At 32.7% G+C, this 17,722-nt stretch overlaps 1 protein-coding gene across 3 annotated transcripts in view; it reads right to left on the minus strand.

The window, feature by feature from the left end:
- LOC143252569 (E3 ubiquitin-protein ligase RNF217-like) overlaps positions 1-17,722 on the minus strand; it is a 47,951-nt gene that overhangs the window by 11,787 nt on the left and 18,442 nt on the right. For 2 of the 3 annotated variants that reach the window (XM_076504906.1, XM_076504908.1), the window contains exons 2-3: positions 13,689-14,775; positions 5,631-5,799 (exon numbers count right to left, since the gene is read on the minus strand). In XM_076504906.1, the coding sequence (XP_076361021.1) occupies positions 5,631-5,799; positions 13,689-14,689 (1,170 nt within the window). In that variant the 5' untranslated portion in view covers positions 14,690-14,775. The remainder of the gene's footprint in view (positions 1-5,630; positions 5,800-13,688; positions 14,776-17,722) is intronic. The other variant, XM_076504909.1, reaches the window with a different exon arrangement.

The following is a 17,722-nucleotide window of genomic DNA, read 5'->3' on the forward strand; positions in this document are numbered from 1 at the left end:
GATCATTTGGTGCTGACACATCACCAGATGGGCTGATTGGAGGTAACAGAATACCAGAAGTGTCCAAAGAGTGCTCTACTGTGAAAAATGACAATCTGAAACAAAACCACAGTTACTTTCATCAAATTCAAAGGGCAGCTGCATCTAATGAATTTTTGTGACTTTGTTCTGTGGACACTCAAAGAAGTAAATATTCAGAGAATAAAGAAAAGAGGTAATTTCTGAGAATTAAAAATCATTCCAAAGTTGTACTGTTCTTTTAATGGAAGCTTTGCTACCAGAGATTATTGATCCCAAATGGTAAAAAACATGGCTACCAAGGAGGCACCTTATGTTGCTGAGGCCAAAAGAAAAGAGAGGAAACCTTATGATGTAATAAAAAACGAGATATATATTTTATGAAAATAAGCATTTTGTTTATTCACCACATGTACAACTTAAAAGTAAACCATCTAACACACTAAATATTTCCTTAAAGGCTTCCATATTTAAAAAAAACATAAAGGCACAGTGTTTTCATAAAATTTGTGCAAGCTACATAAAGATTTTACAGACACATTCACAGACTGAAAGTATTGGAAAGATACATACATAGTTAAAAGTAGAGGTCAGACCAAGTATTTAAACAAACTAGTGAAAAAATAAAAACTCTGCGCTCAATGAAGCAAAACTTCAACAAATCTGAAGGTCACTTTCTGATGTTGTGTTACGAGGAGTTAGAACTTCCGTCATGAACACTGTATATATTTAATGTAAATTACTTTTTGTATTTAAATGTTAGGATGTGCACATTCTTTATGCAAACCATCAAAATAGACACATTTACGTGATTTTTTTAAATCAAGTTATTTTGGACAAACATTTTTTTTACATTTATACTTGCTAAAAAATTTCATTTCTAAATAACAGACTTCCTATATATCAATTAAACACAATAGAAAATGCAAGATAAAAATACTTTAATTAGAGATCAAATACTGGACAATTTTAACATGTATGTGTGTGTGTGTGCATGCATGCATATATATATATATATATATATATATATATAGTACTTGAATCCTGATTATTAGGATTACTATCCCTAATAAAGACTATCAAATATTGGAGCATACAAGGCCTAAAAGTGCTAATTATTTCACTGTTATAAGAAGCTTCCTAAATTAGATCTGCTTTATTGTTTGGGTATTAATGCCATAAATGACAGATCCAAGAATGAGAAGCAACATGGTTTAATGAGAACAGAACTTCTGTTATTGAGGGTGAAAGTCAGGAAAAGGAAAATTAATAAAAAATAAGATGAACAGTATTATGATAAATAAGAAAATAGTATATACATTGACTGAAATTTGGTATGTCTTTCAGCTTAAGAGTTTTAACATATGGAGTTATAATGAACAGCCTTCTGAAAGATTCATTTGAGATCTATGTTGCAGCAAATTTTTGTGGACCTTTGATCTTTCTGAGAAATGAAAGTGGTCCAAAATGTTGTCTCTCAGAAACAAGGTATTTGAGATATATACATTTAAATCGGTATTGTGATCTGCATTTGTTGTTGTGTGCAAGTTGTTTTATGTATTTATATTATGAATCAACCTCTATGTTACAAAGAAATGTTTGTTTTCTTTACCAACTGCAAATAATTTATAGTGTAAATAAATATTTAATAAATATTTTGTTCTTTGTTTATTTTATTGGAGTTTACAATAATACAAATATGCTGTTGATTTATATATTTTTATATGAAGTTCAACCACATAAAATTTGGATTGGTGTTAATTTCCATTATGTGATATGAAGGATATGGATAGGGCCAAATAGGCATTTTAAATTATCAACTTGGGTAATATCACTAATAGCACCTCAGTAATTCTTTGAGTGCTGCATACTGGTTAAACAAAAATGCATTAAATGCCTGGTGGGCCAATCCACCCTAAATATGAAATAAATGCATTATGAAATTGAGTTTAAACCTATATTACACAGCTATTTCACTTTAATATTTCACGTATTGGTTTTATTTTTGAGGCAAACATTATAAACATGTAGAATTGCAACTTTTCCAAATTCTCTCAATTTCAACTGTGACTTTTGTTAGTAAATTCAGCTACTAGGTATTTATTAATTAGAACTTCTGAATAAGACAAACTTGTAACTGTTTCAATGAACACTGCATAATGTTTCCTGGAATGTTCTTTTGTCTGATAAATGAATAACATGAGACAGCTATTATTACATCAGTCTAGTTTTACATTTTATTTATTAAGCTAAAAGTCTAAATACTGACTTTAAATCAGACCAAATTGACCTGTTGGGGAACTGTCAGGTAGAGAGAAGTCTGAATAGGACCTAACTTTCCAAGACTGCACATGACTTCCAAATACCCATGCAAAGTACAGACAGATATGGAACTACTTATTTTTCAGTTCACAGTCAAAAACGCAAAAGTAAACTGCAACATACAATAAACTATAAATATAAAATGTTATTTTCTAAACAAACTATGTATAATAATTGTGCCCCTGTATTTATAGTTTTACGTTTTTATCTCCAGTCATGTGTTGGGACTACCTTCCAAATATTGTCACTTTAGAGATCCCCAAATAAACCTAAGTATAGCAGAAATTAGTGGTACTAAAGTTTCAGTTTTTATAAACTGTACTTACACAGTTTACAAAATAAAGATGAGTGGTTTACTTCTCAGTTTACAGAATGTCTTCTGTATTACAGAAGTTTTATCAGCATACAAAGATTAATAGGTAACCTAGGAAGCATACAAAAATACAGCTTATTATGTATTTAAGAATATTTCTATATCCTGAAATCATAATAGTAAACGAGTCTTGGAAATTTTGTCATATTTTAAGCAAATGCAACTGTTATTTCCTAAGTTTTATTAGGTCTCAAGAGGTGCAGTTTCATATATTTCTTGACAGCTAATTATTTTTCACTCATTTATAAATAATGTTTTTCAGTAGTATACTACTAATTAGACAATGTAGCTGTAATTTGTCTCAGGTTACATGATCTGATACAGTGAAGAATGAAGCATTTTCCAATAACAACTTGGTGGTAGGGATGATAACTTTGCTGTAATACATAAAGTAAAAAAAAATATATATAATCATGATTTCATTATGCAGATAAAGTTGGCACTTTTAAGTACATAATTATATGCAATGTAAATAAACTGATAGTAATATATATTAAATGGGAACTCTAACTTTGAGAGCAGCATGCATAAACACAACTAAAAGGGAACTATAAACATACACTTTGTTTACCCAATGATAACAAACTGTGTTGCATATCCAGCCAATACATTTCATGTACTATGTGTTTTATACTCATTTCTTTCACTTGATCTATTCTAAATATATGTTAGAAGGTCCATTTCAACATATAAAATTATCATATTCCCAACAAAGAGTCTGAACAGATTTCTACATGTTAGTAAAGTTAGTATGTTTTCAAATACTGTTGAACTAAACATCAGAAAATAATTCAAGTTTTTATTCTTCATTAGTATTCCTGGAGTAAAAATTTAGTTCAAATACCATAAATGTAGCTTTACTATATAATATTTAATTTGTAAGTAAGGTAAATCTATCAAGGAAAGAAAAAAACCAAAAACAATTCAAATTTGTATAAATTTATGGAGCTGATACTTCATGATAATACAGTTCACACTGTTACAAAATTAAGAATATTTAATATTACTGTACAATTCCCTAAATAATACTAATAAACTTTAGGATTAGCAACGTGGTCTGTGTTTATAACAGCAATCCATTTTAACTGTTGCTACTAGTTTTACATTTCTGTGGATGCTATGATTGGATTGTATCCATAATAAGCATGGAAGTTATAATTGGAAGAATTAGTCACTTGCATATCACGTGAAACCTTATCTTTGCAAAATGGACAGTGCACTACATAAGATCCACCATGGACGAATAGAACCATAACATATTCATGCCCTAGTGCCATCTATTGGTATAATTCAGTAATATTTAGCCCTGACGTACAGGATTCACTTGGAATAAAATAATTCACAGAAATCAAATTTATCTGTGAAAAAGGTTATTAAATTATTATATTTCAGGAGGTGTTTACAACTAACACATTTTGATAAAATGTATAAGATATGGAACTGAACAAAAAAAAGAAAGAAAAGCTGTCATTTCATTGAAATTTGCATATAAGAATTTTGTTTTTTAAATCAGCAAAGATAAAATTAGAAATGTTTCTTTGACATAGAACCATTTTTAAATACAAAACTCAAGTACACAACTAACAATTCATGAAAGTGTTTTTAAAAAAATAAATATAAAATAACAAATCTTATAATGATACAATTAAGGTTGTGTAAATTGTTACTTATTGGCTTATCTGTAAAGTAGAGTACTATAAGAATCTTGATCCTTGTATAAAAATACATCATTACTGTTACACCCATGTAAAATGAAGTACTACAAGAATCTTAATCCTTGTATAAAAATATGTCTCTAACGTCACACGTGTAAAAAGGGGAACTATAAGAATCTTGATCCTTGTCTAAAAATGCCATTCATACATATATATATGTGTAAGGTGATAAACACAGGTTTTTTAATTACTTTAAACTATGAAAACTAAGTTTATGTATTCAGTAGGCAAACAGATGCGAAATTTTACCACTGTTTCCTATATCAAATAAATAGTTCTATTGCAAAACAGAAAGTCAGTAACTTATGTTTGGAAAAATGGATGGGGGCTGTCAGTGTTGTTTTTTTCCCCAGTTGTAGTTTCTAAGAGGTTTGAATATTGTTGATAATAGGTATGTAACAAGTAACAATATGACATGTATGTAACTCTAACTGTTGATACTTTCATTATTTACCAACAGTTTTCATGGAATAAAGCACAGACCAATTTATCAAATATCCTAATACAAAAATATTTAAATAAAAGGGTCAACTTATGAAGGGGAAACAGCTAAAGGCAATTTGTCATGCCACTTAAGAATATTTTTGTTGAATAAAGTTAACATTTCATCTACAGTATTTATTAGTATTAGTACAAGTCTTTCAAGATATGCATTAGCAAATGGTAATAATTATAACACTTGATCCTATAAAATAATATCCATGGTTATGTAGACACTTAAAAGTAACTTATGCTAGCATTTTAAGATTAAAATTCCCAATATTTCAATTTCATTTTTCTTTGATTTTCTTGTTTCTGGTCTAACTCTTTAAGAAAAAAGCAACTGAAATTCAACCTACCAACAACATTACAATGTACTTTTGAACTTAGGTGAAAGGGTGGCAAAGTATGTCAAATTTAAAGTTTCTGAAATAAAATTTAAAAGTATCATTAGATTTTATTCAGATGATTTTAATGAAATGATTCTGACTATACAATACCACAAACAGAAATTTAATTCATGTGAGACCACTGGGCCAATTCAAAGACCAATCAACTTATTGTGCACACCTATAACAACATGGTGTGACAAAAAATTATTTCAGTACATACATTAATAACTTATGGTTATAATTTTCTCTTTCCAGTGATGTGGAGCAACAATAGACATCATTGTCTTTCATTGACAGAGGCTGTAAAAAAAAAAAAAAAGTATATCTTACCTTACATTTGGGGCAACGTTGAGCATTGATTTGGCCATGAGTAGTTTTTTTAGCCCATGACTTCACAAGTCGATCTCCCTTTTGGTACTGTTTACAGGTTAATTCAGTATGCCAAGGAGAGTGGCAGCTAAAGCACCAATCTAACTGGCACTCTGGACATGTTATCCTACTGGAAAATCACAAAATTCTCATAAAATATGTGAAAACAAAACAATATGTTACACATTTGATTGTTTTAACATAATTATTTTTTAAATATTTAATTAATGTTTCAATTAGATCAAGCTTGTGAAAAGAAAACTTCAGGTAAAAGGAATATAACACTTTGCACTACTCAACTAAAACTTGATAATTTACACAAATAATATAATATGCACATCTATGTTAGTTCAAGCAATGTTCTGTAACAACTTTTCCCCGAGCCAAATCATTTCCTAACAATAATGATACACCTTTACTTGGCATAGTAGGTCTTACTCCAACCACAACAGGTCCCAAAACTAGGCCTGATGCTAAATAAATGACATGAAGAGAAACATTAACAAAGCCACTCTCAATACCCTGAGCAACAACAGTGGCAGAACTCAGATTGAAGGACAATATACCCTCCAACAATGACCAAGTTGCCCCAGCTTCATATAAAATACATATGAGTATGGGTTTAGCAGTGTCACTTGTCAAAGACACAGAAATAACAGATACAAAAGGTCAAAATACCTGCCTAATTATATAGCCTTTTATCAGTGACCAAATCAATAATATCAAGTGATCTGTTGAAACTACATTCATACATTGGGTACTGCCCCTTCTTCTTTCTCAAACTCCAACAGTCAGACATAACATGACCAGAATGTTTACAGAAATGGCAGACAGACCTTGATACTTTTGATGAAGTTTTATCCTGACCATCAGAAGATTTTGAACCAGAGGAGCTGGATGTTTTAGGATAAGCTTCAACTTCAGTGAATTGAACAGGAACAAGTTGTTATAGAGATGGCAGGAATTTCTTTTTATGAAAAGTAGTTTTATATGTTAAAGTGTGATCATTAGAAAAATCTGCTGCTTCCTGTAGTGTTTTAATTTATTTTCATCCAAGTAACTTTTGAGGTCATCACTTGTACAGTGTTTAAATTCCTTAATTTGATATAATTGTCTTAGTTTGTTGAAGCTGCTGTCAATATGCATAGAATTACACAATCTATCAAAATAAACTTGTTTTTCATGGATGAATTCCATACAGGTTTGACTATCTTGTTTGTGGTAACCTCAAAATGTTTGGTTATAATCCTCTGGTGCTAAATTCTTATGCTTTAAGAATAGCTACTTTACCCTTATCATAATCTGTACAATCTTTTTGAGAAAGAGCAACACAAGATTCTTGTGTTTTACCAGCTAAAACACTTTGTAATAAGAGTGATCATGACCATTTTTTGGTGAGCCATTCCATGTTTCAGACAATTTTCTCACAGTGTTGGAAATATTTATTAAATTAATTTTCATTGAATGGTAGTACTTTACTATATTGATTGAGTTTAAGGTTGTCAATTTGCCTTGGTTGATTGGAGTTGTATCTAATTTACATTTCTTTCAGCCTAATTTCTTTTTCAACTTCAATACAGGCTTGCTCTTTCTCTCTTTTGGCTTCAATATGAGCGTTTTCAAGCTCAACTTCTTTGAGTTTTAAGTGCATTTCTGACTTATCTTTATCACTCAACTTTGATTGATTGGTGGAGACACTACAGTATTTCCCTAATGTTTCCTCAGACAGCAAATCATCACCAACTGGTATTTCGACAATACACTTTTCTAGTTCATTTTTCTCATTGATTTTTCAACCTGTATGATTTTGAGCAATTCAATTATATATTTTTTCAGTTGTTCAAGGAGAGGTAATTCAAGAAAACCTTGATAATCAGACATGATCAAATCTTGTTGAAACTGATAAATATACATTTAATTAAAATTTGAATTCTAATTTAGAACTAATTTTGTCTCTAATTCTTATCTCAGACACAAGTCCCCAATTTATTACATTACATATTATAATTTGTCTCAGAAGAGAAATAATTCGTTATGTTGAGTAGATTACCTGTATTAAACCAAAACAAATGTAGATATTAAAATAAATATATCAGAGGAAATCCATTACAACTTGTATTTGATATTATGCCCAGTCTCTATTCCATTCTTATAGCTCAGTTATTAATAGACAGATTATCTGTAGTCAGTATCTTGACTGAATCTCTTAGTATTAAGCATAACTATCTCATTGTTGTAAAGTTAATTAAATTTTACCTGTATATACATACTACAGTGTAGTTCAGAGAGTTCAGAGGGATCTGATAAAAATAAGATAAAGGTTCTCAAAATTACAAGTTAGTCAACATACTAGTTTTTCACTAAAGGCTTACAACTAGTAGTTTAACTTCACAACATTTCTGTGAAAAGTGTGAGATTACTTAAGTAAAATTCTTGAAGAAATTAGCTTGTTCCCTTATATTACATAGACTGAAATTAATATTAAGAATCACATATAGAGTTTAACAGAGTAGCAAAGACATGGGACAGTCACATTCATTACTTTAGGGTTAGTTATGTCTTATTTACTTTTTAAGTGCAAAGCTACACAATGAGCTATCTGTATTGTGCATATTACAGATATTGAACCCTAATATTTAGTGTTATAAGTAGTAAGCTTATTGCTGTAATATGGCTAGAGCTGCATACATATTTCTATGGTAGATGACCTACATTTAAAAACTGTAATAATAAAAGTTTGTGTATATGTCTATTATTTTAAGATACTTTGCAACCAAAATCTATGAAATATTTACACCAATTAACTCACAAAAAAAATCTGTAAAAATACTCAGAGTAAACTAGTATTAAAATAGATTTATGATTAGTTTTTCCTTCTAAATTTAAATATTTTGTATTTACTAATGACTTATTTTTAACCTAGATAGATTCTAGTAACTCCAGACTTGTCATATATTGCAGTTACAAAACAAGTACAGAAACAAAGAATGAAAAGCAAAATAATGTACACTCAGTCTGATAAAACCTAATTAAAACTGTCAAAAACAAAAACTACCCTTTGTGCTTTCTGTAACAGTATTGTTGGATATAAAAATGGTCTTAAAAAACATGTACATGGAAAAACATTTCAATCAGAGAAACATAAAGAAAAGTGAAATGTGGAAGTATGTTGAATTTTGTATCAGGTATTCTTTTAAAAACATCACCACTTACTTCAAGCAGAAGCACAGATTCTGGAATTAAGAGTATAAAATTGTATTTCATATTGCCTTGTAGATAAATTGGAAAGTCTAATTAAAGCTATGAACTCAAAGCCAATAGTGGATACCTCGAAATACGGTAGCAGAAAGCAATCTCTCATTTTACAAGGCCTTGCACTATACTTTAGTGATGTGTTGCCTGAAAAAAAGAGAGCTAACAGTTACAACCTTTTTTTAATAACCATAGTGTGTTAATCATTCCATAACATTTATGATAAAAGAAAAATTTCTTTGGATTTGTATCATCAAATATAGTTACCACATTAAGTATTAAGCTGCTTCAAATGCTTTGGCATGCTTGATGTAGGCATTTGCAGAAGGCTGGCTGGAATGTTTTTCCAAGTGGTGAAAATGGCTTCACGAAGATCATGCACTGGACATGAATTGACATCCATTTCTATAGACTTCCCTTGCAAACCACCCCCAAACATTTTCAATGGGGTTCAGTTCGGGCAAACACGCTGTATGGTCCAAAAGAATCATGTTATTCGCCATAAAAAATCCTTTGTCCTGCAGGCATTGTGGATTGCAGTGTTGTCCTGCTGAAAGATCCAGTCATTTCCATTCAAGCGATGGCGTTCAGTCAATAAGGATGCTTTCTCCAACATGCCAATGTAGCCAGCTGCTGTTTGATGTCCCTGTATAACCTGAAGCTCCATTGTTCCATGGAAGGAGAAAACACCCCAGATCATGATGCAACCTCCTGCACTGTGCCGTGTAGAAAATGTCTCCAGTGGGATATCCTTATTGTGCTAGTAACGTTGGAAGCCATTTGGAAGATCCAGGTTAAACTTTTTCTCATCAGAGAACAAAACCTTCTTCCACTTTTCTACATCCCATGTTTGATGCTTCTCAGCAAAGTTTAACCAAACTGTTTCATGGTGTGGAAGGAGGCATGGCCTTTGAAGACGTTTATGGCTTTTAAAGCCTTTCTCTCCTAGATGCTGTCTTATTGTTCTTGAGCTGCATTCTGTGTTTGTAAGGGCCTTAATCTGGTTCGACAATCAGCTAGTCTCTTGCTGGACAACCTGTCAAATCCTCCTGCTCAATGCCAGCGAAATTTTCTTGGGCTGACCACTTGAAATTCTTGTTCTGTATCCCTCAGGGTCTTTTACGCAATTTGCGACGGCAGTTTTACTGCACCCAATCTCACCAGCAATGGTACGTTGAGAGAGGCTTTGCTTTTGCAGCTCAACAATTCTGCCACATACAAACTCTGTCAACTTTTTATTTAGCCTTTGCCATGTTTTTACCCAATGTAACATTGGAGATGTCAGTGGGAAATGTTGACAATGCTAATGCTTGAACACAAATGACTAAATTTCCTTACGTGTTTACCGATTAACGCTTCGCTTCAGTATGTCTTAAACTTTTGACCAGCTAATATTTAAGCTAATTTCATAGTGTTCACATTTTCCCTATTAAATGCTAAAAAAGGTTTTTATTTTCCCTTTTCTTATTTTCATCTTTCGAAGCTCTACTCAAATAAGTGGCTGAGTCTAACAATGTAAAATGCATATTTTTTCTTTATGTTCATTGGCCATAAGATTTTGGCCAGCAGTGCATCTCAGAGTTGTTCTTTCCCAATTACAGAATCTGAAAATGAAATTTTTGCTTGTGTTTTTGAGTTATATATTTGACATTCCCAAATCATTTAATATTTATGTTCAAAGTTGATGTTTCATTTTTCCACATATTGTATGTATAAACACAGAGCAATCAAAACATTTACTAACAATTTCATTAATGCACATGGTAAATCAGTTACAACCCTTGATAAAAGGAAAGTGGGTTTCCTTCTTTGAACATAGTATATCTAGGCATCTTAGCAAAGCCCACATCGACAGACCTAAAAACAACTGCTGGAAACATGAACCATGTAGTAAGTCTTAAGATCTATTCATCACAGAATTACACAAAAAAGTAACCACTAATATAAAAGAAAGGTCCCAGTTTGATGACCCAATCTTTGATATTATGGGGCCTATGGTTGCTCACAGTGTAGAGCCATGAAGCTTAGTAAACATTTCTAAAATGTTTGCTCTCCCACAACATTAACTGGCAAGCCCAATGTCTAGTTGAGACTCCTGACAATAAAAATGATGTGGTTACTTTTATTGAATTCTGGAAATATATACTCTCTAAACTTTCCTACTAGTATTTTATCATTTCCCAATGCACAGGAGATAATAAAAATGTTGTTTGCTTTTCCAGTTACAAACATTTTGGCTGACACTTACTCAGCATTATACACGAAGCAAAAAAAAAAAAAACAACAATAAATGACACAGATTAGCAGAATCAACACTAAAAGCAATCATCTAGTTTCATACAGATTGACAATGATAAAAATACCACCTCATCTTTTGATCTAAAACCTTATATGAAGATATCAAAGCAAATTAAACTGTCTTTGACTGCAACTACATCCCCTAGTTTTGGAATATAAATAAAACAATTTTTACTTTCTTATTTTATTTCAATCACATGAAGAATGCAATGTTTCATTTCTTATTTATGAATAATAATAATATTTTGATACAAACTTGTTTATTGTAAAGAAAAATAGAGGTTTGAATTTGCAATATTCTAGTTTTAATTACAGAAGATTGAATGTATTATATTAAAACAACTGCAAGTCATGTGATACCCATATATGTTATAGAGTCATAGTGGAATAACATGTATGCGAATTGAATTTTAACATTTGTGTTTGATAGGTAGCATGATGCAACAAAAATCTGTCAACTTTTATAAAAGGTACTATTGTAACAGCCCCATTGCAGCACAAAGTATTCAAGCAGTCAGATCTCAAAGTTGTATTAATCACAGATTTAAAATTTTCAAGATGAGGGCATCCAATGCATTTAACAGCTTTGGAAAACAAAGGAATATGAATCAATATGAAACACTATAATGATCCAAAAATAATATTACATGCAAGAAGTTGTACTGCAAAGTATGCTATCATGTAAAGCTGGAGAATAAAATGGGTATTTATGCTATTTGATATGAAGAAACACCAGCCAAGTTTTTCAAAGACAGCACTTATAGATTTCTGTGCAATTGAAATCAGTGAAACTGGCAATGAAAAACAATCATCTTTGTAAACTGGATGGATTATGAGAGGAAAGTGTGGAAGAGGAGTGTGCTTTGAACATGAAAGCCTCCTAATGGAGCCTTTTACAAAGGAAACTATTCTGCTGGGCTATTATCAAGATGTTCTCAAATTGAACATTACCATATATGGTAACATGAACTATACAATGGGGTGAGGCTCCAACACTATTTTACAATAATAATGTAATATGTCCTATTATCAGCCTGGTACTTTTGGATTATTTTTTGGAAAATAATACCAAGTAAGTTCCTGTAATGATAATGAATTACATTAATTCCCCAACTAAAGTTTACTTACAACCATGTTCACTGTGTGCCTAATTTTATAAATGTTTCATCGGAAGTTCTAAGAACAATGTACACATCTCACAAATAAGCTTATTTACAGAATTTCCTCACTAATTAATTGTGTAAATGAACAAACATAATAAGTTTCACTGCTAACATTGAGGTGAATCATTATAACTCATTATTAACTTATTGTTTCACTTATTTTCCTATTTATATGTACAGCTGCTTCTACATGCTGCTCTAACTTTGTAGATCATAACATTATTTAAATGAGGAGCTCCCTCTAACATGTATCCAAACTAAGACATTGAAAATAGATAGCTTACAACAATAACATATTCAACATTTGTGGTGCTAAATAAGAATGACTGTACAATTTAAAATTTAACTAACTCTTATTATATGTTAATTTCTAATTCCATAGAGAATAAAATGTTTTATTTTTCTTTATGAACAAACACATTTTTATAGAAGCTGTTTTCTGTAATGCAAAGTAAACAAGTTTTCTATGTCTGTGATCACACTCAGCCCCAGTGTCACAGCAGTATATCCCGTGGACGTGGACTTACGATGCTAGAAACTAGGTTTTTCATACTAAGGGTGGGCAGAACATAGACAGCTCATTTTGTAGCTTTATGTCTAATATAAAAAAACAACAACAACATAATATATTGACATTAATTTTTATGTACCAGGTTTTTATTAACTAATTAAATTGATGGTATTAATGAGAGAATATTGGTAACACTGTTAAGACACCAAAAGCAAACCACATATAACAACACAAGTAAAAACAGCAATCCAAAATATATAAAAAAAATTAAAACATATATTGCCAAAACATTCTATAGTACAACCTATAACAGCATTATTACTGGCAAACTGAATACTAAATATTACTGCTTTTTATGAACACTTAAATTTAAAAGTTAAAAAGAACATACAATGGAACTTCGAAACTGGATCAATAAAAGTTGACAACAGGAATATCGTGCTCATAATAGACCTGCATTCTTGGAGCACTCGTATAAACTATAATTGGCCTGCCCTGATTCTAGTGTTTTATTGAAGGGTTTTTAAAAGTGCAAAGCTGGATTTATACCTTCCGAAATCTAGAGGTAATACTGTGATGCAGGAGGTTCCCTCTTTTGAGACTCGAAACTCCATGTAATTGCTTCAGTTGCACCCCCCTTTAAATTCAACATTAAAAAAACGTCATTAACTCACATACGTCACGAAAAGTGAAAATCAAAAACACACTCACTCAAAAGTAATATGCAATGTATGAGTTATACGATTAAGCACAAAGTATTAAATATTTGATAAAATCTCATTATATTAAGCTTACCGTACATTGGCCCAAGATTTCCGCTGCTCATTAAGATTAATTTTCGTCACGTGGTTACAACGTGGGCAGGTTTTTGTACGGTCATCTTCATTGGCTCGAACTAAAAGCTTGTAAAAAATATCTTTGGTTGGTGTTGTTAAGCGGGCAGAAATTTCATCTCGATGTACAAAGTTATCACACATGTCATTACAGCATTCTATCTTGACCAAACCTTCCTCTACCTTGGTTGTAAAATATTGATGAAGACAACTGTTACATGCTGGGTAATTACAGCAGGGCCGGCGGTACAACCAGTGAACTTCTAGGCAGATGGCACACTCCTCGCAGTCTAATTCCCCTACCGGGAAATGTGGAGGAGGATCGCTGTGTGAGGAATGGTTTTCTAAAAATTCAAGAATGTCCAAAATTTCATGGTCGTTATTTCGCTCTCCACGAGTTTCCAAGATTCTTTCAATAAGAACTCGCATTTCTGATAACTCTCTCCACAAAACATGGTCACCCAACGGCACAAGTGCATCAATAATAAGATCATTATCATTTAACATCCGACCATGTCGTCTATGGCGAGGGGCAAAGACACTAGGACGTCTGAAAAAGACAGGATCCAACTGTACAGATCTTTGAGAGGATCGACTGCTGGAACTAGATATCTCAGATTCCACCTCACCAAAGGAAGTTTCAAAATGCTCTGGACTTGAGTTAGGATGATTTCTACCTAGCTGTGGAAACTCGGGTCCAAAAGAAAGTACAAAGCACTCCAATAGAAACCGCAGGTTTCCCATATCCAGACTAGTATCTGGAGGCCCTTGGTCATCGTCTTCATCCATGCTTAACGTACAAGACGAATTATAAATAATGCTAGGTGGTCTAAAGAATGTTTGTCCACTAACACATGTTACTAGACTTAAAGAGTCAGAATCGTCCTCATTGTTTCTCTCGAAGTCCCAGTGGTATAATCCTCTGTCCTTCAAATCAACAGGTATTTCAGCTAAGCTTGTCATTTAAGTTAAACTTCGTCACGCTGTCAGCTTACCCTGACCGGGAGATGGTTCACGTGAGCTATTCTTCCTGCTCCACAGCAACTCACCTTAGTAAACAACAAAAGAACTGGTGTCAATGAACGTCACGGTACGATTCACTATTGAACTAAATGAAACAAACAGTGAAAGAAACGTTTCCTGAAAATAAATTTATCTTAATAATAGCAACTATTTACATCACATCAATCAATCTTACACTCCACTTGTTACCGGGATTTAATAAAAACACCTTATGTGTCTTAATAATCACAAAAAGACATAAAATGAAGTATGCCGCGAGTAAAGGGCCAGAGTGGTAATTACACGTTTCACTTCAAGGGAAAATTGGTGAACATATATAAACTTGTAAATCAAGAATAATATTCACTAATAAATTATACCAATGACATCAGGTTCATCTGACCTTCGAAAAGCTGCATGCTTGGTGGAATACCAACAACTTGAAATGTCAAAATTCCCTCTACTTTCACACCCACTTTCTTTCGACACACCGTTTCACTACGCAAGCTCATTTACGTACACATTTCACAGTTCTTTACAATTCCTTATGCACAGAACACCATCAGACAAACGTTTAGGTGTGTTTAGATATGTGCTACAGTCTGGAGGGTATTCTGTAAAACGATTATTGGTTCTAACAAAGTACAAGTGATATTTCTTTAATATTAATTCTCAGAAAACATCGCAATAGTCATCAAACACATAAATAACTTAAAAGGAAAGATCCGGAATCACTAACTTAATTATATTCTCACATATTCTCAAGTGTATGAACACTAAACATGGAACATTGTCATTGCTCTTTCAGTGCAGAGCTACACAATAAGCCACCTGCCTTCTGTCCACTCTGGGAATAAAGCCCCGGATGTTACATCGTCTTTCCGTACATTTACCGTTGACCAGCCAAGATAAGACACATAATTAGTAACCCATCTGTGCAAAGACGTTTTTAAAATGATCTTGAACTCCAGTTTAATTTTCACAACTGAAAATTACATGTGGTAGACTTTACAATCTGTTTGGTTGGTTTAAATTGTAAAGGCGCAGATAGCCTAGTTGCTTTGCGCCTTTACAATTTAGAGCTCTCACTTTGTCCACGGAACAAAACATCATCACAACTACGCAATTCACCCGTAGCGCTAGCATTTGTTTTGTTTTTGAATTTCGCGCAAAGCTACACGAGGGCTATTTGTGCTAGTCGTCCATAATTTAGCAGTGTAAGACTAGAGGGAAGGCAGTTAGTCATCACCACCCACCGCCATCTCTTGGGCTATTCCTTTACTAACGAATAGAGGGATTGACTGTATATTATAATGCTCCCACGGCTGAAAGGGCGAGCACGTTTGGTGCGACGGGGATTCGAGCCCGCGACCCTCAAATTACGAGTCGAGTGCCTCAACTACCTGGCCATACCAAGCCATTGCGCCAGTAAGCCATAAATACATACCATCAATGTCGATAGGCACTCTACAACAACCCTAAAATACCTCTGAATTACTTAAGTTATTCCCCAGCTTAAAATGAAAAGAAATTAAAATTTTACAAAAAAGATGCCTGATTGTTGAACCCAAGAACTATGAACACCTGTAAGACTAATTCCAGACATCTTCTTAAGACTAACATCACCGTACATACAGCCACAAACACTAGACGTTGAAGACTACAAAATCTTAAATCAGCAAGTAGCATTAGGCCTCTCTCCAAAGAGAATATACAAAATAATTTCAATCAGAAAAGGAAAACCAACAAACAAAAACACACCATTAGTTAGTGTCATCTTCGAAGCAAAAACTAAATACGACTATGTACTCACTAACAGATGCTCGCTGTTTTACAGGCAGTACAAGATCAATGCTGCAAAAACACCAGATGAGTTTGTGTTGCAGTGCTACAAACGTCAGAAGTTTGGATACTCTAAACCTAACTGTACTGTAAAACAGCAGTGCTTCAGATGCGTCGGCCCTCACCAAGTCGAGAACTGCCCCGTCCAACGCGATGTGGGTAGATTTACGAATTGTCAGGACCCACACACTGGAAATTGCAGACCCTGCTTGTAGTTTAGAGTGTGGAGCAGATTAAACACTACCAATTACACAGCTTCGAAAACATTCCCCTCAACACCTACATTCACTTACCTTTCTCACCACAAATGTGCTCAATTGCTTCAAACATAGCACCCTCATTTTTAAGTCATACAACTTTTTCCGTTGTAACGGATCCACTGTTATGCCTTTATATAGTTTAACACCTATCTGTGTTTCAGTTTGAAGAATGTGCATTGTGCAAGTTTCGCCTTTCTCTATATTTGTAGAAGATTCTCAAGAGTAAGAATCAACAATATTTATTTTACGAAAACGCTCATGTGTTTTCGAAAATTATTGAACCTTCTATAATCTTGTATTAAACAATATAAACTAACGCGCCAAGAGACAGAATATTATTATTATTAGTCAGCTACAGTCAGTATACAAAAAGTCTCGGAAGCTATAATTGTGATAAACACTTAATTGGAAAACTACAGCATTTGACCAGGAACGCTTATACATTTCGAATATTACAAATAATTCACTTTCATTGAATTAACTTCGGACCTTACTGTTTCTACGAGAATATTAAACATCTTTGTCGGGTAATAAGTCAACTTACATGCGGTCTGAGACCAACCTAGCCAGCTAGCTAGCTCAAATGAAGTGTAACAATATCAACTTAGAATTAATTTGCTCGTTGTGGATGTAGATCGTCGATAAAATATTCAGTTGTAGACTGGACAGAAGATTCATAATATTTTGTAAGTTTGTAAAAACCCTTGTATATAAATTATTATTTGTAATAACTACTTGTAATTACGATTATTATAAATTGTATCGTTGTGCGTATCAATCTTGTTGACAAACATCTTAAATTTAATACATAAACATTTAATTAAATTCAAATCGAAACTTTCAGTTATTTGAAATTGTAATACGTAACACTGTACAATCAACACAGAGAATG

The sequence above is a fragment of the Tachypleus tridentatus genome, chromosome 6, assembly GCF_004210375.1.
Source record: "Tachypleus tridentatus isolate NWPU-2018 chromosome 6, ASM421037v1, whole genome shotgun sequence".
Classification (NCBI taxonomy): domain Eukaryota; kingdom Metazoa; phylum Arthropoda; class Merostomata; order Xiphosura; family Limulidae; genus Tachypleus; species Tachypleus tridentatus.